At 40.2% G+C, this 21038-nt stretch overlaps 1 protein-coding gene across 13 annotated transcripts; it reads left to right on the top strand.

Annotated features, from left to right (window-relative positions):
• Nucleotides 1-2053: 2053 nt before the first annotated feature.
• Poli (DNA polymerase iota) lies at nt 2054-19862 on the top strand. Of its 13 annotated transcripts, none has more exons than XM_040741623.1 (10): nt 2054-2192; nt 3508-3630; nt 5595-5759; nt 7835-7987; nt 9901-10137; nt 12326-12504; nt 13274-13365; nt 16951-17078; nt 17461-17666; nt 18777-19862. In XM_040741623.1, exons 1-10 carry the CDS (start codon nt 2078-2080, stop codon nt 19593-19595), a joined length of 2217 nt encoding a protein of 738 aa, XP_040597557.1. In that variant the 5' UTR covers nt 2054-2077; the 3' UTR covers nt 19596-19862. The 13 variants fall into 13 exon arrangements, with proteins under 13 accessions (XP_040597557.1, XP_005074666.1, XP_012972284.2 ...); XM_005074609.4 differs by having other exon boundaries at nt 2054-2177; nt 3505-3630; XM_013116830.3 differs by having other exon boundaries at nt 2054-2177.
• Nucleotides 19863-21038: the final 1176 nt, after the last annotated feature.

Raw genomic sequence — 21038 nt, forward strand, 5'->3', positions numbered from 1 at the left:
GACTTTAAGTTACCCCAAATGACACATTGCAAAATGAAAGTGGTTGTATGAACTTTCTTTAGCCAAGGGAAAAGGACAAGTATAATCAATATAGTTAACAAATAAATCAGTGGTAGTGTCAGGTGGCCAGGACACAGAGAACCCAGAAAATCTTTTCAGGTGTTTTCAGATGTTACAGCACTTGGTAGAGGTTCATGATTTACTAAATTTAACAATACATTCAAGACAAGACACAAAGGCTATAGGTAAATTGCTATTTTTTTCTAAAGGGTCCCAAACAACAGGAGAAACTTTTGTCTTTTGATAGGTGTATGGATTAGTTTTTCACCAACTTGAAAGAAGGTAGACTCATTTGGAAAGAAGAAACTTTCAATGAGAAAATGCCTCTCTCAGACTGGCTAGTAGGCAAGCAAGCCTGCATGTCATCTCCTTGATAATGGTTGATGTGCGAGGGCCGGCCCAGAGCAGGCAGTGCTGCCCCTGGCTGCTGTAAGAAAGTAGGCTGAGTGTAAGGCAAATAAACCCTTTCCTGCCCATGTTGCTTTTGGTCATGGTGTTTATCAAAGCAATAGAAAACCAAGTGCACCATTTCCTCTCTACAATCAGTATGTTCTGCAGACCAGGGCAAGGAGAAACATATTGTGAAAAGTTTCTGCACCCTGAGACGCCTCTCTGCCACCCAGCAATCCAAATCAAACCAAATCATACCGAATTAGAAAAAAACCCAGGTTTAATAGATAAAACGCTCCTGGGTGATTTTTTCTGGCCCAGCAGAGAGGAGACAGTAAAGAGACCAAAAAAACAAAAACAAAACCCCAAAACAATAAACCTATCAACCAACTAACCAGACACACAAAACAAAAAAGGAAAGAAAAAGAAAAAAACAAAACAAAAAGCAAAAAACAAAAACAAAAAAACCCACGTGTCTGCTTTCTGAGGGGCAGTTTAAATACCCTGTGAGAGTGGTCTTGAGCATCTCTGGGGGAGGGGTCATCATTTGGCTGCCTTTCTGAGAGGCAGCAGGGTTTGGAGAGGTGGGGGAAGGGGTTTGAAGTGGAGCTTCTACCAGAACATAATTGGAAAACACATACATACAGATATCAACATACAGGCACACATGCACCCCACGAAAAGGCAAGGATACATTGAGCTCCTAATGTGCCAGTTGCTTTATAGCATCAGAATATTAAACTATGTTGTTTTATCTTCACTTATGTAATCGTGAGTGTTTGCCTGTTTTTACAGTGCAGGCTCAGAGCAGTTACACAACATACTTAAAGTTATATTGTCAGCAAAATCAGAGTCTGGAATGGCGACTTTATGACTCAAAGCTAGTGTGTCAAAACCCTACTCATCATCATCATCATCATCATCATCATCATCATCATCGTCGTCGTGGACATAAACCATTCAGGGGTCCAAGGCATCACCGTCTCTTTAAATAAAACAAACAAAACTCAACAAAATTTCACATTCTTGTTAATCATGTCTTTACCTGGTTTCCTCGGTCTTAATACCATTTTTAGCCTTTCCAATCAACACAAATCACTCAGATTTAGGGGTTGGTGGTTTTGCTAACAAATTATCAGACAGCGAAAATACTTAAAAAATTAAAATTTTAGGTATGAGCAGAACACCGAAGCACTCAGAGAAAACTGAATCAATAACAGAGAAGAATGGAGCTAAAGAAAATTTTCAGAGGTGAGAATACTTGCTGCTCTTCCACAGAACCCAAGATCAGTTCCCATAAACTCACAACCACCGGTTAATTCCAGTTCTAGGGGGTCCAACGCTCTTTTCCAGCTTTTGAGGGCACTAGCACTCACATAGCATATATTCTCACATATACGTTAATAATTTTTTTTAAAAAAGATTAATGAAAAGGGGGGAAAATGCCATTTGGGATCTTCCTCCTCCACTTTAACCACCTCAACCAGGTTGCAAAGGTCCTCCCCCTTCTCCCGCCCTCTGCCACTCAGGCGGTTCCGCTCGAGTGCGCAGGCGTGCGGCCGGAGGCAGGGCCGTGGTTTCCTAGGAGACCGTGCAGCAGCTGCTCCGCGGTTGGCCGCCAGTGAAGATGGGGGTGGAGTCCGAGGAGGAAGGCGGCCCCGCGGAGGAAGAAGACGCTGCTCGCGCCATGGAGCTCTTGGACGCGGGGCCAGCGGGCAGCTCTCCGGGTGTGCGCTGTCCCGGTGATGGCGGGAAAGGAAGGGAAGGGTGTGAAGGGCGGGCGCCCGGGGCGGTCGTTGGGGCGCGGCCTCCAGGTCCCTCTCGGGCCTGGAGAGTGCGAGCACTCTGCGCAGGCTCCTGCACGCTTGGGCGACCCTGCATTCCTGCACACATGAGTGGGGTGCACCTGTCTCCGGGGCGGGCAGACTTTATTGACCTCCCGAGGGGACCCCTGATGCTTCCGGCAGCTCCAACTCGGAAAATAGGAGGACCTTGTCCGTTTAGGCGTAGAGACCTGGCCCCAGCCCAGGTAGGAAAGGATGGCCCCGAATTTAGCAATCAGGCTGGAGTCCCTAGGTGACCCACATCTACCCCAGACTGTGGTTCGGCCTTGTGGAGCCAGGTCGGGCGCTAGATTTCCACTCACTGATATTCCCACCCTCCCAACCCCCAATGAACAGAAAATTTATGGCATACATGTCATTTCTGTAATATCAATATCTCTAATATCTCCTTGGTACATATATCAAAATTAAAGTCAGTACACAACTAATCCCCATTTATGGAAGGACACACTGTATAAAAAATTTGTCCTTTTCCTACAAATATGCTTTTCCTAGCCTGGGGTTGCATTTAGACTGCTTTGTTGGTAACTAAAGAAAGGAAATTGTTCCTATTGCCTCTTTTACCACCCATAACATAAATTATTTACTCACTGGTCCTAGGGACTCAGGTACAGCCCTGGCCCGTTTTTAAAATTAGGCACTCAGTTTTTAACTCAGTGGTTAATTATTTGTTGTCTGTTGCGCCCCAGGCACTGTTGTAGGCACTGGGGACTTCAGAACAGGAAATCGTACTCTCATGGGAACCAAATTTAGTGTCCTGGAACCCACAGGTTGTGCTGTGCCAGTTTGATTGATTGATTTATTTATGTAGGGACAGGCCACTTGGAGTAATTCTCAAGTTGGTTGAAAATAACATTGCTACTATTTATTGTTTAAAAAATTCTAAAAGATAGGATACTACTTACAGCTTTTGTACCATTCATTACTGAACAAGAGTTTCCCCTAAATTAACTACCCTGAGGGGGGAAGACATGCTAGTTAATTAAAAAGGACTGAAGACCTTTTTGTTGATGGAGTTCCATATCTTTATGATTTGTAGATACTTTGGGGCATCTAAACAGTTGACATTTGGCGCATCATAAAATCCAAGGGAAAAAGCTCTTCAAGCCACAGTCCATCCTTTTTCAGATATAATGTTTTAAGGATCTGTTAGTTGCTCCCTGATGATAAGCAGCCTGAATATATTTATTTTCCTTTGTGTATTATGCAGCAGTTTTCGATCAAGGGGTGCCAACACGAATCTCTTCATCCAGAGTCATAGTACATGTGGACCTGGATTGCTTTTATGCCCAAGTAGAAATGATCTCCAATCCAGAATTAAAGGACAAACCTTTAGGTAATCCACATTTATGGGATCTTTGTCCAGTGATCATAAAATTAGCCTCAAGTATGATTTATTTTTCTGATTTATTAGCCATATGAAGTCAATTTTTGGAGACATTTTTAGGAATTTGGTTGGTAGTCATATTTGCTTTGCTACCAAGAGTAAATGTACCAAGTCTTGTCCCATCAATAAATATGATCGCATTAGCATAGGCAATGTGTGCACAGGAACCAGAATGAGCTCTTAGTAGATGTAGCAGCTCACTTCTGTAGACACATAATGAACTCTTAGATGTAGCTCACTTCTGTAGGCACGTACCTTAAGTAAGGAAAACAGCATTTCTTTCATGCATATAGGAAGGGCCGTTTAATTAAACACAAAGGGCAGTGTTTGTTTCCTTGCTGTTTCATCTTGTGCCTGCCTCAGTTTTATAAATCACAGTCCATCCCGATGATTTCCTGAAGAACAAAGGAATGACTAGGTTTTAGTTCTCTGAGATGAGGCTAAATCTTTAAACTTCTCCAAGAGGTCAAGCATTTAAATTAGGGGATCAGTTTTGTTTTTTGTTTTTTCCTTCTGAAAACGTTTCTAGTTAGCACAGATGCCCAGTAGTTACTTTGAACCCACAGGTATTATGTGGTTAAGAAGTAGTTATTAAGTGGTTATCTTGAACTGAGGAGTGTGAGTGCTTACCCAGCTTTTATTGATAAATGTGCAAGCAGCTCAGGCCAAGACCTGCTATGGGGAGCCCTTTTAGCTAAGGAGTTACAAATCAGGTCCATATATATATATATATATCTCACTTCGACTTTTAGGCATTATCAAGTATATGAAAAATGTATCAGCAAAACTAATTTTGATTTGTCTTAGAATGTCAGATTTAAATATATGCAGCAAGAATGGGTATAGATTTTTCTTTTCCATATATTCACTCTGCATATTGCAGATGACTATTACATTGTCATGAAGCAATCAACTTGAGTAAAAAGAGAAAAAGGAATAATTTTAGCAATCTTAAATGCCTGGTAATTTTTAAAAAAATGTATTCTATAGGTGGTCATAGTGTTGTCAGTTTCAAAAGGAAGCCTAAAATAATTCCTCTTGGTAAAAGTACAAATTATTTTGAGCTGTAGTTCATTGCTTAGGGCGTTCAATGGGACAAGAGCTCTCATGACTGCTGTGGTTTGGATCCTAGAATATTGCTCATATTCACTGGCAGTTTGCTCAGGGTGAGTTTTTCCAGCAGCAACCAGTATGTAATTGTTCTCTGTTATTTTCATCGGGCTTATTGTTTGGTAAACATTCCCAAGAGTATTATGTGACAATGTAAACTAATTGGGCTTTGAATTATCTGAAAAGAATCCTTGAAGGATTTAATTTATGTTTTATCACTGAAAATTCCTTAGAGTATATTGACTTAACAATAATTTAAATTTGAGAAACACAGCTTCCCTTTTGTGTATGCGTAACTGCCCACATTCTTACGTATAATTGCTGATACAATTATTCAGTGTTTTTTTTACTTAATATAATTTCTTCTCCAATTAGAAAAAAAGCTAAAGATAAAAGGTATGATAATGGGAGAATAAAATTGGTATTTTATATTTTGTAAGTGGGACATTGCTCAAAAAACCTGATGCGTCTTCTTAGAATTTTGATGGAGGTTGTTGTACTTAACTCACATGTCTTTTTGTTCTTGTCAAAACCTGTTGAGAGCTGGGCAAGGTGGTTCAACTCTGTAATCCCAGCACTTGGAAAAGGGAGGCAGAGGTGGGAAGATTTCAGGTTAGAGGGTAGTAGTGACAGAGTGCTTGACCAGCATGCACAAGGCTGTGGGTTTGAGCTCCTTTGCTGCAAACAACCGCAGAAGCAAACAGTGGGTTACCACCTACACTGTTACAGCATGAAACTAGAAAATGTTTTTAAAAATGCTCAATTCTACTTAACTTCCTCAGATGATACTTATTGTTTTATAGGTGTTCAACAGAAATACTTGGTGGTTACTTGCAACTATGAAGCCAGGAAACTTGGAGTTAAAAAACTTATGACTGTCAGAGATGCAAAAGAAAAGTGTCCCCAGCTGGTCCTCGTGAATGGAGAAGACTTGAGTCGCTACAGGGAGATGTCATATAAGGTCACAGGTACAACTTTAGTTGCCGCATAGTTTAGCACGTAGGATGATTTTTCACTATACAAATATTGGCAATGAAGTGCCGTATATCTAGGTCTTTTTTCCTAACACTTTAAAACAAAATTAGGCCTTGCAAGATGACTCCATGGATTATATGCCCTTGATGTTAGGCCTGACATCTGGAGTCCCATCCCTGGTACCACATGGTGGAAGAAGAGAACTGATTTGGATAATTTATCCTCTGACCTCCATACATATTGTAGCATGTGCCCTGCCGACCCCACTAAATTAATAAATGTAATAAAAATTTATATAAGAAGGTAGCTTCATATGCCCCCAAATAAATAAATTTAATATAAATGTTTGATGCGGCAACAATATACAGCACACTTATTGAAAGTATAAGTAAGTATTTATTGTAGAAATTACTCACAAGAGAAAAACAAGCAACCCAGATGAGCCAAGTATTTTTCTGCCACCAAACTGGAAGCCGGAAAGAGGGCAAGACGTTCTGCTGCTCAGTCTTTTATTCCTTCCTCCGTACACGCCCTTAGCTATGCCCAAAAGTGGGTCTGACGCCCCTAACCATGCCCAAAAGTGGGTCTGGCTAGTGACGTAGTTCACCGCCTACGTCCATATACATCTTTAGTCATGCTTAAAGTGGGTGTGGTTAGTGGTATGGTAAACCACCCTTTTATTACCTCATGTGTATGCGCCTCTAATATGCCACATGGCTAATGGCGGAGTACCAAATTTCACCCTACAAATGTTTAATTATGCAAGAAGGTGGCTTTCAGTGTTATAGCTGTGGGGAGAAAATGAACAGATGAGTGTAATTTAAATTTGGTCATGAATAATATTTAGTTAAGTAACAGAAAAAATGTAAATGAAGCTTTAAAATATAAAATGAAAATAAATACTGTGAAGAAAGATACTTTTTGTGGATGTGAAATTTATGTGTTTATGTATGCACTAGAGCATATATGTGTGCGTGCGTGTGTGCGTGTGTGTGTGCGTGTGTGCGTGTGTGTGTGTGTGTATGTGCACTGGTGCACACGCACTAAATATCAACATTAGTGCCTTCTGTTGCTGTCCAGTTTTTTAAAAATGTATTTGGTATATGTGAATGGCAAGGAACTACTGTACTTTTCACCATCTAGTTAGAAGATTCAGGGATAAGTAAAAATGACCTTAAGGTTGTAATTAGTGGTTAGTTTTCAGTCTCATTTCAGAATTGATACTCCTTTTGAATTCATTCTCAGTCTTGGTTCAGGTCAGTTTAGTGAACATTGTAATGGCTGAGTCTTACTGTGATGTGAGGCATTGGAATTCCCGAAGGTTATTGTACTCCAGCTACTTCATCCTCAGGAATGTACAGAGGGAATGTCTCATCAAAATACTTCATTGTAGTATATTCTAAAAATTTGTTTTAAATGTTAATGGAAAATATAACTAAAATATTACTTGGTTATTCTTTTCTAAGAAGATTATAATTCATTGATATCTACTTCAAGATTTTAACAACTTCTAAACATGGATTTTTAAAAAAGTATACTACCTAAAGATAAAAACGTTATAGATGTGGAAGACTGAATTAGATTTATTCCTGTGAGTAATTATCCTGGGAATATTATTTCTGGACTTTTTCTTTGAACATTGCCTTTACTCAAAAGTCTGTTAACTGAGGGTGTTATCAGAGGTTGTGGGGCTGGGCTGGAGAGACGGCTCAACAGTTAAGAGCATTGACTGCTTGTTCCAGAGGGTTTGGGTTCAATTCCTGACACCCACATGGGGCCTCACAACCATCTCTAACTCTAGTCCTACGGGATCCAGTGCCCTCTTCTGGCCTCTGCAGGTACCAGGCACAAACATTTTACACAGATATACATGTAGGCAAAACACACACATGTATAAAGTAAAAATTTAACTTAAAAATTAAATGGGTGTGAAGCTGTCTTATATATGTATCATACACATGATATACACATTTTTATATGCTGTATTTGGTATTTTAATCACTAAACAGTGAATTCTGTTCTAGTTGTAACTTAGTTATATCTGTGCTCCAAATTTATTTCAATTTAGAACTGTTGGAGGAATTTAGTCCAGTTGTTGAGAGACTTGGATTTGATGAAAATTTTGTGGATCTAACAGAAATGGTTGAGAAGAGACTCCAGCAGCTCCCAAGAGATGAGATTCCATCAGTGACCGTGTCCGGCCATGTTTACAATAACCAGTGTGAGTGCTTCCTCCCCACCCCCTCAGTGGCCAGTGACCATAAATACACACGTCCCACAGTCAGCAAGGCTGCTGACAGATGCGTGGCCTCTTTGGAGATACAGACATGTTTAGTACCTAAGCCCAATGAGGTCTTGCTGGTCGACGTTAAGTATTCAGGATAGTTCAGTGGTGTGTAAAGATGTGTCTCGGGTAAGGTTCATCTCAGGGGGTTTTCCTCCCATTATTTCCCCTGTCTGTGTTTAATAACCCTACATTTGTAGGTCATCCTTAAGTTCCAGAAGTTGGCTTCTTTTTTTAAAAATCATTTTAATTCTGTTGAATTTTGAATGTGTATATTGTCCTGAATGTGCTGTTGATGTATATCTTCCCTGATTCCTTCTGTACCTCTGAGGCACTAAGAGTCCCCTGTTGGATCCTGGCTGAGTCTTGTCCAGGCCTTTAGTCACAGACTGAAATTGTTGTGTGCCAGTGACCTCTCCAGGCTTCAGACTAATCAGTTGCAATGACCATTAGCAGCTATTAGTAAGAAAACTGATGTTTTCCAGGGATATTTGCATCTCTAAGTTGCAGTGAGTGCCTGTGAATATCTGATTAGACTGCTGGACACCCTTGACTGTTGGAGAATTTATGTGGAAGACAAACTCTTCGTATAAGAGCAGCTTGACCTAGCTGATCATGTTTCTCAGCCTGTGCCTTCTCTTATGCCCCTGTTTGGAGACTCCTGTATAGTCCCCACAGAAGAAAAGAGGCAGAACCACCATTTCTAGGAGAAAAGAAACTTCTGTGTCTCTTGTACCTCTGCTCTTTTGTCAGTCACCAGGGTAGAGAGCAAGTAAGATTCCAGATACATCTTTGTACAGCAGACCCTATTCTTGAGAACAAGCACATCAGTGTATAGAGAGCTAGATTTTATATTTCAAGACATTATAAATGCCTAATTCCTAATAAAAGTTATTTATTGAAGCAGGTCTCGCTATGTAGCCTGGCTGGCCTGGAACTTGCATGTTGACCAGGATAGCCTTGAACTCAGAGATCAGCTTGCCTCTGCCTCCCAAGTGCCTGGCTCGACATAGATTTAAAAACAGTTGCTTTCAGCCGAGTATATAAATTGAGGAATCATGGTGTGAACAATCTTCTTTGTTGTAGACAAGCCAGTTATCGTTTTGGCACGTTTATTTTATATTGCCTCTGTGGACTTGGTGCTTGCTCTGAGCTAGGCTGATCAATGAGCCATTAGGAACTAAATTGCAGGGCCTGTGACGCTATATCTCCAAATCCTTCCAGCATGATTCCTAAGGATAAAGATGGGTTCATATAATTCTACCATTCCACACCAAAGAAAATGTGTTTCTAGTTTTCCTACTATGTAATAAGCAGATCTCCTAACCCATGGGCCAGTTAGAAAAGGTTTTCATTAGGGTGCTCAGGTAGTGCATGAATATATACTTATTTCTACTTATTTATTGGCAAATGTGAATAAAAGTTTTTTTTTCTTTTGTTTTTTCAAGACAGGGTTTCTCTGTGGCTTTGGAGGCTGTCCTGAAACTAGCTCTTATGGACCAGGCTGGTCTCAAACTCACAGAGATCCGCCTGCCTCTGCCTCCAGAGTGCTGGGATTAAAGGCGTGTGCCACCACCGCTGGCATGAATAAAAGTTTTATGCATGTCAGCTGGAACTTCTTATGTGCTGCATTTTTATAGTCTGTTAATGATTAAGCACTTCCAGCATGTGTTCATTGTCACAGGCCCTAGGCATTTGGTCACTTTATAGTCATCTATGAACAACTAAGAAACAGGTAGAACAGTGGTAGGGGAGGGGCAGATACAAACAAAATCCTGGGCTTGTTTAAAGCTATTTGTGGAAAAGAAAATGAATGTTTTTTTTTTGTCGTAATAACATTGCCATTATAGCTGTAAACCTGCACAACATCACCCATGTGAGACTTGTGGTTGGATCACAGATTGCTGCAGAGATGCGGGAAGCCATGTATCATCAGCTTGAGCTCACTGGCTGTGCTGGAGTGGCTCCCAATAAACTATTGGCAAAGTTGGTTTCTGGTGTTTTTAAACCAAATCAGCAAACAGTCTTATTACCTGAAAGCTGTCAAGATCTCATTCACAGTTTGAACCACATAAAGGAAATGCCTGGTAAGACAAATACATGTGAAGACTGTATATTGGTTTTGCTGTAATTTCTTTAATTTAAATATGCATTTAATTCCTAGAGGCACATACTTGGCTTTTGGAGAAAACCAAAGAGCCCGAAATGCTTTCTGGAACAAATTTTTTATGAGGAAATATGTGAAAGTACTTTTCCATATAAGGCTCTGAGTCGTGTCCTGGTGCCATATGGTTCCATACTTACAGTTTCTCTGTACATTTCACAGAGAGGGGAGTTCATCATTTGCAATGTCTTTTTGTAGTAGGTCTTTCTTGTTGGACTTCCTTTGAACTGCCAGCACCCAAATAATGACACAGAGACTTATTAATTATGAAATCTTGGCCTTTAGCTTAGTCTTGTTCCCAACTGCCTCTTATAACTTAAATTAAATTAACCAGTACTTATTAATCTACATACTTTCATGTGGCTCATAACCTCTCTTCCATTCTGTATGTTTGACTCCCTCTGTGTCTCCTTGGCAACTCCTGCAAACCTAGATTCATCCCCGAGTTCCTCTGTCTGCCTGGAAGTCCTGCCTAAACTCTCCCGCCTAGCTTTTGGCTGTTCAGCTTTCTAGTAAACCAACCACAGTGACAGTTTCACACAGTGTAAGCAAATATCCTGCAACATCTCTTTGTGGCAAAACTTCCAAAAGCTTGTAGGCCAAGCTTTTCATTAAAAAATATTTTTGTGTCTCCCATATTTTTGTGCATATGTGCTCGTGGGTGTACATATGTGTCAACCTTGAGTGTCTTCGTTAATCATCTCAGCATATTTCTTGGGACAGTCTCTCACTGAACCTGAGCTCATGGTTTAGTGGGATCCTCCTTGACCACCTCCCCACTTCTAGGGTTATGGGTACACACCAGAACTCATGGCTTTTATGTGGGTGTTAAGGGTATGAACTGAGGTCCTAGTGTTTGTGCAACAAGCGCTTTACCAAGGGAATGGTCTTCCAGCTACTGAGTTCCTCATCTTAAAGACAAGTGACTATTTAGTAGTCATGGACAGATAGGTTATCTTTTAATGAGTACGTTAAAGTTCATTTTTGTAGGGATTTAGGAAGACAATAGAAATGGCACTACTTCTCTTTTCAGACAGATGCTGATGTGATTTAGTTTGTTTTATGTCCTAGTTTACCTTCTTCAGTGGAGTCTAATTGGAAGGTTTGACTCTTCTGAAGAACCATGTTAGATTGTAATTAGCTGAGATCTCGATATCTCTACAAAACCACTCTTGCTTGAATTGCTTTTTAGTTAATATCTGTGTTTTGTTTTGGTCTCATGTAACCTGGGCTGGCCTGGAACTTAACCGTAGCTGTGGATGGCCTTGACTTAGTACCTCTGTCTACTTTCACACCCTGAGTTCTGTAACCACATCTAGTTTTATACAGTGCTGGCGATAAAACCCAGCCCCTTCTGGAAACCAGCCAAGCACTCTGCCAGCTGAGCCTCCATCCCCAGCCCTTGTCTGTGTTTTTCATAGACTTTACCTTTTCTTTTATTCTAATTGTCAGTCTTTAATTCTGCTGTAAAGTGATCTGTCACTCCATTTTAATAGTTGCCCTGATATGCCTGTTTCCTGCAACCTACTGCTTTTACTGTGCAAGGAAACCAAGAGAGCTGTAGGATTATTATTTTTAAATGAAATTTAGAAAAAACAACATTTCATCATTTCATAGTGTGTTTCTCCTATGCATAAAGTGTGACTAGTTTAATGGAGTTTGGTTAGCAGGAAGGTTTTTGCTTGTTTTTTGGATTTTCTTTTAGTTTGTTCTGGATGGCAAGTACAATTGCAGGTTCATGTTGTGTTGGGCCACTTATGAATTTGCTTGGCATTTCTAAGTGTTGCTTGCTGTGCAATCTTTTTTGCATGCACAAATTAGATTTTTTTTTCGTTTTTCCACAGTATCGCAATACAGGCTATAAAATGTGTTTGGCCCAGACAGAACACATTGGCTGTCTCTTAGATGGTACTCCATGTTAGTAAGGTTTCAGAGAAGTTTATATCATTCACGAGCCCTGAGTGGAAGAAAAACAGTGCATTTTGTAATGCAGTCTGAGCTTAGTAAAGTATTAGAGGAACTTATCATATGATGAAAGCATCTTTAATATTTAGAGTAGTGTTATTTTCAAAAGCAAAGCCTTTGTAACAGGATGCATTTCTGTTGTTCAGGTATTGGCTATAAGACTGCCAAACGTCTTGAGGTGCTGGGAATCAATAGTGTGCGTGATCTCCAGACCTTTTCAGTCAAAACATTGGAAAAGGAATTAGGGATTTCAGTTGCTCAGCGCATCCAGAAGCTCAGTTTTGGAGAGGACAACTCTCCTGTCACACCTTCAGGGCCACCACAGGTACGTGAGCATGATGCTCATTTCACAAGGTGCTGGTTATAATGCCACTTAAGTTAAAGATGTCTGGTTTCAGTATTCACTACACTAGATTGCTTTGATGCTTGTACACGATCCCTTTCCTATGAGAAGGTGGCTTATGTGAGATTAGTAAGTACTCTAAAAATTGAAACTTGCCTGTTAGTAGTTTTGATCAAGTTATCTGTTTTTTTTTTTACTCTGTCTTAGAATCCTAACACATACACAGACATGAAGAAAACATTTTAATCTTTTGAAACATCTTTGTTTCTAGAACAATCCAGTGATTTGGCAAATGGGGAGGGTATAAGTATCCAGTTAGTGTGGGTTTTTTTTCTTATGTGCCAAGCACTTTAGAAAGTGCATTTAAATTTCACCATAAATCTTGTAGATAGACAGTGTTATTTATCCATACCTTCCTTTCTGCCTCCCTTGCTTCCTCTCTCTCTCCTTAAGACCAGGGTACTGTGCTTTCAAAAGGTTAAATAACTTATCCAAGTACAGACCCAGATTAAAGTTTTAAGACTGTAGGAACCTTGCTGTAGTCGTATAGAGAGACTGGAGCTGGTCCTAGTACTTTAAAATTTTGTGACTTGTGCACAATAACTGCACACTTGGAGAGTTAATGAAAAAAAGAACCTGATGTTAAGTCATGTACTAGGGTGAGGTGGTAATAATGTGTTGAGTATTTGTTTGGCACGGAGACCGTGTTTAAGTTTATAGAAATTTATACTTACTTATACTTCTTTGGTAGTCCTTTAGTGAAGAAGATACATTTAAAAAGTGTTCATCAGAAGTTGAAGCTAAAACTAAGATTGAAGAACTGCTTTCCAGCCTTTTGAAGAGGTACTTTTCATTTTGTCTCATCATCCTTTGTAGTCATCCTGTGCCCCTATAGGAAAATCTACCTCATGTTCTGTGTTGGGCTTTACAGATTAACTGTATTCAAGATAGATCTCTTGTTATTAAATTTCTCTGTCACGTACTCTTAATTAAAATTACCTACTTCTATTAGTCTTTATTCAAGTGACATGGTAGATATGTTGATCTTAAGCCACAGTAGTTACCTGAATGGTTTCTTAGTTATTTCTAATGTTCCTGTTCCTAGACTTCAGACTTTAGGTGAGAAGGGCATTTTTTACTGCACAGCCTCGCTCCTGCCATCATAATTACCTGCTTTTCAGTTGGGGGAAAATGCAGAGCAGAGTAATCTTGCCACTGTTCTAACACTCCTTCTGTTGGAATGGATTTCTGGTTCATGATGTTTCAGATGGAAGATGCTGAGGTGGCAGTGCTGGAGAAAGCGGGGGAAACCTCCTTTCCCCTCTTGTCTTAGACTGTTGAAAAGATAGTGCAGTCAAAGGAGGGGATGGCTAATAAATGGAGCAGTGTGTGAGTATGAGCAAGTGTGTTCAAGGACTCTGGCCTGAGAGTTAACAATGATGTGTCAACTGGGATCTAAACATACAAAGACTGTAATGTACGCTGAACAAGAGCTGTTTCCTGGTGCTCCTTGTTGTCTTTGAAATGTGCACTCTCGTTTCTTACAAGAAAGCATTCATTTCCCATCACTTCACCCCGTTAGAAGTTATCTCAAGTTGGTTTAGAACATGTGTGCTTCTGGAATGATCCAAGGAAGACTAGCTGTATACAGATGAAACAACTTGATGCTCGTATCAGAAAACAGATGATCTGAGGTTGCCTTCCGTCTTGCTGCCCTGTGCAGCTGGTCTAATGTCTGGAGCAGAGAGAGCCATGCTCCTCACTGCTGGCTGCATGCTCGGAGGGGGAGCATGACTCAGCTCCCGTGATGTGACTCATTCTGTTCTGGGAGTGTGCTGCTGAAACTGGGTCATCATTCACTCCACCTCAGCTCACGAGTACTTGGAGATGTGTGGCTGTGGAGAACGGCCCTGCACAGAAAACCACAGGAAGTGTATGCTGTATATAAGTCCTCGCCCTTGAAGACTCAGTCCTGAAGAGAGCGGGCACTCTAAACCTCTGAGACACCAGGTGTGAACATCTGCCCATGCCTCTGCTTTTCAGTACCTCCAACACCACAGGAAGCACCTCTTTTATGACAGTTATAATAGATTTAAGTGACTGGTATAAGCATAATTTCATATATTTTTCTTCTAGAGAATCTATTGATTAATCCTATAGGGAGGAAAAGAGGGTAAGCTGTATTTTAAAAAGCATCCTCTAGGTACCAGTTTAAAATTGCTTTTAGCTCTTTCCTGTTGTCCTGTTGAGTGGACCTTACGTCCAATTAGATAGCTCTTAGGTGTCACGGAAATACAAGTGCCCCATTACACCATTCTGAACATGACCAGTCTAGTCCTGTTTTTGTTCTGCCAGACTACAGCTGGGTAGGACGACTGAATGCTCTTTACCTGGCCAGTTTGCACTGTACGTTTTGATACTATAGAAGCTATTCCTCAGGGATGAGGCTTCTGGATCAGTTCCAACTCTATTACTCCCAAGACCCATGTCCAAAGTGCATGATGTCTTCAGAAATAGGCCCACACCTTAAAGTTATGGGAGGCGGTCTAGGGCAACAGCAATAGTCTTGTGTGGTTTTGAGAATTTAGGACTACTCTGACCAACAACTTGGGAGGAGGTTTGTCATGCACGCTACTGGTGTTTTGGTTTGGTAGACCATGTCTCTTAGGGGGCCATTCTTGCTCCAAGTAGTACAATGTCTTTAAACTCTGTGTGTGTCTGTGTGTGTGTGTGTATATGTGTATGTGTGTGTGTATGTATGTATGTATATGCATATATAGTTTATGTGCATTACTTATATGCAATATATTTTATATAACTATGTGGTGATATCTTGTTTGTACAAATAAAGCTTGCCTGAAGACCAGAGGGCGGACCTAGCCACTAGCTAACTATAGAGGTCTGGAGGTCTGTATGGACAGACAGAAGTGAGATGACTGGGTTTGTCTGTGTAGTCCTGACAGTCCTGGAACTTGCTTTGTAGATAAGCTGGCCTCAGACTCACAAAGATTCACCTGCCTGGAATTAAAGGCATGTGCCACCATCGATTGACAATGTTTTTTGTTTTTTTTTTTGTTTTTTTTTTTTTGTTTTTGTTTTTCGAGACAGGGTTTCTCTGTATTGTTTTGGAGGCTGTCCTGGAACTCACTCTGTAGACCAAGCTGGTCTGGAACTCACAGAGATCCACCTGCCTCTGCCTCCTCAGTGCTGGGATTAAAGGCGTGCACCACCAATGCCCGGCTTTGACTGACAATGTTATACCAGTTTAATGAAATGGTAGGTTTTCTTCTAGGGTCTGTGACCACTCCAGCCAAAGGTTTTTGGCTAGTCTTACATCCCCAGTCATGGAATTCCTTCTGCTAACCAGACTTTAAATTCAACTATATGTGTAATGCCAGTGAAAGATTGGTCTTCCTCATGAGAGTGAGAGCATGCACGCAAAAGGAGAGCAAGCTTCTTTCTTCTGTGTCCTTTATATAGGCTGCCAGCAGAAGGTGTGGCCCAACTGAATTCAGTCCTTCCTCGTCCCCTTATAGTTAAGCTTTCTTATCCTCTTTTCTTCATGTTATACTGTACCCATGTGTACATTTGACTAGATTCTGAATATGAGGGAGAACATGTTGTTTCTTTCTTTCTGAGATTGTATTCCCTTGCTTAATATTGTATGTCGTAAGTCCATCCACTTTCCTCACACAAACTTCAGATTTTATTTTCAAGACCTTTGGTTATAAGGCCAGGAGTGGTATGACTGGGTCACATGGTAGATTCATTTTTAGCTCTCTGAGAAACCTCCACACCGATGTCCACAGTGGCTGTGGACTAGATTGTACTCTCACCAACAGTGGATAAGGTCTCTCCTTTCAACACATCCTTACTGGCATTTGTTATCCTTTATCTTAATGGTAGCCATTCTAATGAAATGTTTTAATTTACTTTTCCCTGATTGCCAAGGCTGTTGAAACTTTTTTTAAAAAGGAGAAACACTTTATTTTGTTTCTTGGCTTAAGGGAGGAAAACAGTCCCCTTCCCCCCCTAAGTGGGGAAGACACAGAGGCAGGAGTGCAAGGTGGCCTATGCTATCCCATCAGTCTGTGGGGTTGTTTTCTTGATGCTTTGGTTTTTGGGTTCTTTATATAATCTGGCTATTATTCCTCTACTGGATTTATGGCTGGCAAACATTCTCACTGATTTAATATGTTGTTTTAAACTATGTTTTGGACTATAAAATAGATTGCTCCATTTCTGACAGCACTTAATTCTGAGTGACAGTTCCATTTTAAATGTCAGAGCTTTGCTGTGTTGACTTTGAGATACTGACTTGGATGTTCTTGAATATGTATTGCTTATTATGTGCCATTTCTGATGGTACATATAGCTAAAGACATGTTATTACATTTTATAATTCTGTTTTCCCATTTATATTTTTAGAGTATGCCATGATGGAAGGAAGCCCCATACAATAAGATTAGTCATCCGTCGGTACTCTGAGAAACACTGTAATCGTGAGAGTCGCCAGTGTCCTATTCCTTCCCACGTCATTCAGAAGTTAGGGACAGGTATGGACTACTTTTCTAGAATGTAGTTGGCATATTGAACTCTTCAAAAAGTAAACTGTGATTTAGAAACATGCTACATAAAAGTATTTTCTGTGGTTTTCAAAATTAATTTTACCAGGGATTAACAGTAGGAAAACTCTTTAATAGATAATAAAAGTAAATTCTGTTATTTACTCAGGAAGTACTTAGTTAAAAATATATCCCAGCTTCAAAGGAAACAAAACTAAAATAATTGTGTAGAATACATTTAGTAAATATTGTCAAATGCCCAATGATCCCAAATTAGGTTTTAATTTCTTAATATAACTCATGTGAGTAATACTATGCTTTGAATATTAATTAAGATGCAGATGCTTATTATATCCCTCAACATTTTACTTAGGAAATTATGATGCAATGACTCCCCTGGTTGATATCCTTATGAAACTTTTTCGAAATATGGTAAACGTGAAGATGCCATTCCACCTTACTCTTCTCAGTGTGTGCTTCTGCAATCTGAAAGCACTGAACACTGCTAAGAAGGGGCCCATGGATTTCTACTTAACGTCTTCCCTGTCAACCACGTCCCACTCCGGCAAGCGCAGTTTTGTGAGTACACCCTTACTGTCCCGCTGTGGCTAAAAACGCAGTGTACATTCCTATTTAGTGCTACTTGGAGATTATTGGAAGCATTCCTGTTTGGATGATTTACTTGTTTGTAGTTCCTATCACAGGACGGCTGTTGGCCTTAAATATATTGTAATCTGAGAGGAAAGTGTAAAGATCAGAATAAAAGAGACAAGCAGTATGGCGCTTCTGTTTGGGTTCTAGAGGAATATAAGAATATTATTGTTGATTGGCTTATAAATATAAACATATATAGAAATTAATTACTATTGCATTAAGATTGGGATAGTATTATAATAATTGTTGAGCTGTAGTTGAGTATGTGGACATTTTTATGTTATGTAAAACTGGAAGGAACATTCAAATGCAAAAAATAAAAAAAATTGTGCAAACTTTGGTTCAGGATGCTTAAGTTTTATGTAAACTTAGCATTATGCTTAAATATAATATAGTTGGGGGCTGGATAGGTTAAAAGTACTGACTGCTCTTCCAGAGGTCCTGAGTTCAATTCCCAGAAGCCACATGGTGGCTCACAACCATCTATAATGAGATTTGGCGCCCTCTTCTGGCCTGCAGAGACATATGCAAGCAGAAAACTACATAATAAAACCATCTGATTAATATATATGCTTTTTTTTGTTTCTTTTTGTTAAATATTACCTTTTAGACAAGACATTTTTGGAAAATCAGCCCTTGGTGCTGTGTTTGTGTGTGTGTGGTTTTTTTTTTTTTTTTTTGGTTTTTCGAGACAGGGTTTCTCTGTCTCCCTGTCTCTGCATATATTTTTTAATAACATTATATCACTTAGTTTACAGAATTAGATGTTGGAACACACAATTGTTGAGGTCCTTTCCTTTCGCATATTTTGTCCCCTACTCCGTGCTAGCTAGCAAGGAAAGTATGAATATCATGATAAGCTACACAGTAGTATAACTCACTGGGACAGATTAATCATCTTGTAGCTACTTACTTGGCCCTGGCAACAAAAGACTGAAAGTGGTGAGCAGGTTTGAAATCATAGGAGTTACTTCAGCAGCACTGATATTTAAGGCATGTCAGACTCCTAAGTTCTGCTGTTCCCCTGTGTTCTAGAAAGTGAAAGACAGTCACAATGAAGACCTTTACAAAGAGAAAGAAGCAAACTGGGATTGTCTCCCAAGTAGAAGAATTGAGAGTATGAGAACTGGGGAATCCCCACTGGATACCACGTATCTTTCAAAAGAAAAAGACACAAGTGACTTTCCGCTCCAGACCCTTCCTGAGGGTGTTGACCAAGAAGTCTTTAAGCAACTTCCAGCAGACATTCAAGAAGAGATCCTTTCTGGAAAATCCAGAGACAGTCTCCAAGGGAAAGGAAGTTTAAGTTGTCCACTGCATGCCTCTAGAGGAGTATTGTCTTTCTTTTCTACAAAGCAAACGAAAGCTGCTGCCTTAAACCCCAGAGATACTGTGTCTACTGGCAAACGGGTATCGGCTGTGTCTCCCTGCGAGCCAGGAACATCAGGATTGAGTACCAGTAGTGCTTCCCATCCATCATGTGGAAAGGATTGTTCTTATTATATAGATAATCAGTTAAAAGATGAGCGCATGAGTCAAGGACCTAAAGAGTCTCAAGGATTCCACTTTTCCAATACAAACCCTGCTGTTTCAGTGTTTCATTCATTTCCAAATCTGCAGAGCGAGCAACTTTTCGTCAAACACCGCCCTGCAGATAGTCACAAGCAGACAGTAGCCACCACGTCTCATCAAGGACTAGTAGAAAATAGAGAGCAAGATTCTGCCGATGAAAAACTTACTTTCCCATCTGATGTTGATCCTCAAGTTTTCTATGAGCTACCAGAAGAGGTGCAAAAGGAACTGATGGCAGAGTGGAAGACAGCTGGAGCAGTGCTCCACTCTGTACATAAATAAGCTCACTCGGGAAAAGGGCCAGAAAGCAAGGGAGTCATCAGTCTCACATTAGCTTCCCATAAGCTCTTTTTATTTAAAAGCTACTATTCAGTGATGTAGAAATTCCAATGTAAGGTGTTCCAAATAAAGTAACAATGCGTGCAGGAGATAGATTCTAGCAAAAAAGAAAAAAATATCCATAATGTGATAATGTAAAAAAATGCTATCTTCCTGTTATTTCTACAGCTGTTTTATATCATTTTCCAATAAAAGGAATATCATGGTCAACAGTAGGCTATTTGCCATAAGTTATGGGACAGATGTTTTATGTATGCACGCAAAATACAGGCTCATCACAGCATCTCTTATGCTATAGGAATGAACAAGGTTTTTTTTTTTAACTATGCAGTCTCAAAGTCAGTCCTTAGCATTCAAATAGGAAATAATCTTGTTAGTTTCAAAAGGGTAAATATCTTTAGCCAAATTATTACATATAATTTAGCAAGTTGGCTTGATTTTTGTTTTTGAAATAATAACCTACTATGTCATTCAGACCAGTCTCAACTTTGTGAACTTTCTGCTTCAGACTTCTGAGTTTTGAGATATCATTGTGCACAAATCAACTTCTGAAGAATTTCTCTTGTGTGTTCAAGTGTGTGTGTGTGTGTGTGTGTGTGTGTGTGTGTGTGTGAAAGTAAAAGAAGAGCAGGTAATAATGTTATAGAGGCTAAGAGCTTAGAAAAACAACAAAACATATCTACTGCTATTGAGTGCATGTTTAAAATTCAGATGAATTAACCAACAACACACATAAGCATGAAAAATAGATTGTGTGTGCTAGCGCACTTCACCCTATGACCACCTGACATCATCGCTTCCCAACCACATTCAACTACCAGGCCCAGTCCTGCCCAGGACAACTTGCACAGTGGCCCAACCTCGTGAGTCTTTCCAATTCCAACTTCCCACACGCTTCCCAATTCCACCCTGGGGACTAGCTTTCATAATACAAGTAGGTGCTATGCCCTGCCAAAGGAGGAGGCAATGAGTAATCCTACCCAGTGATGCCTGTGAACCACAATGACCAGCATGGCAAAAAAGCCCTATAGATGCAGTCGTGGCACTTTTATCGTTGTGGGAAACTGCAGCTCTCTAATTAGACTGAAGGCCCACTCAACAGAAGGATACCATGATTGGTAATGGAAACCTAGTCAGCTATGCAGAGCTGGTGAAATTATCATCTTAGGGGAGAGCTACTACTGCCACTTTACTAAGCCAATATAATCCCAACTGTGTGGGCTTGTCCTCTGGGTAGGACCACCTGACTTTTGACAGACTTACTTTTTGGGAGCAGATTCTGCTCCCCCATCTCCAGCTGTGAACTGTGGTTGAGGCTGCGCCTAGTTACTTCTCAGCATTGCTGCCTTACCCGAATAGAGGAGGACCGGTCTTTGGTCAAGGGTA

This window comes from Mesocricetus auratus, unplaced genomic scaffold (genome assembly GCF_017639785.1).
Source record: "Mesocricetus auratus isolate SY011 unplaced genomic scaffold, BCM_Maur_2.0 Super-Scaffold_6730, whole genome shotgun sequence".
Classification (NCBI taxonomy): Eukaryota; Metazoa; Chordata; class Mammalia; order Rodentia; family Cricetidae; genus Mesocricetus; species Mesocricetus auratus.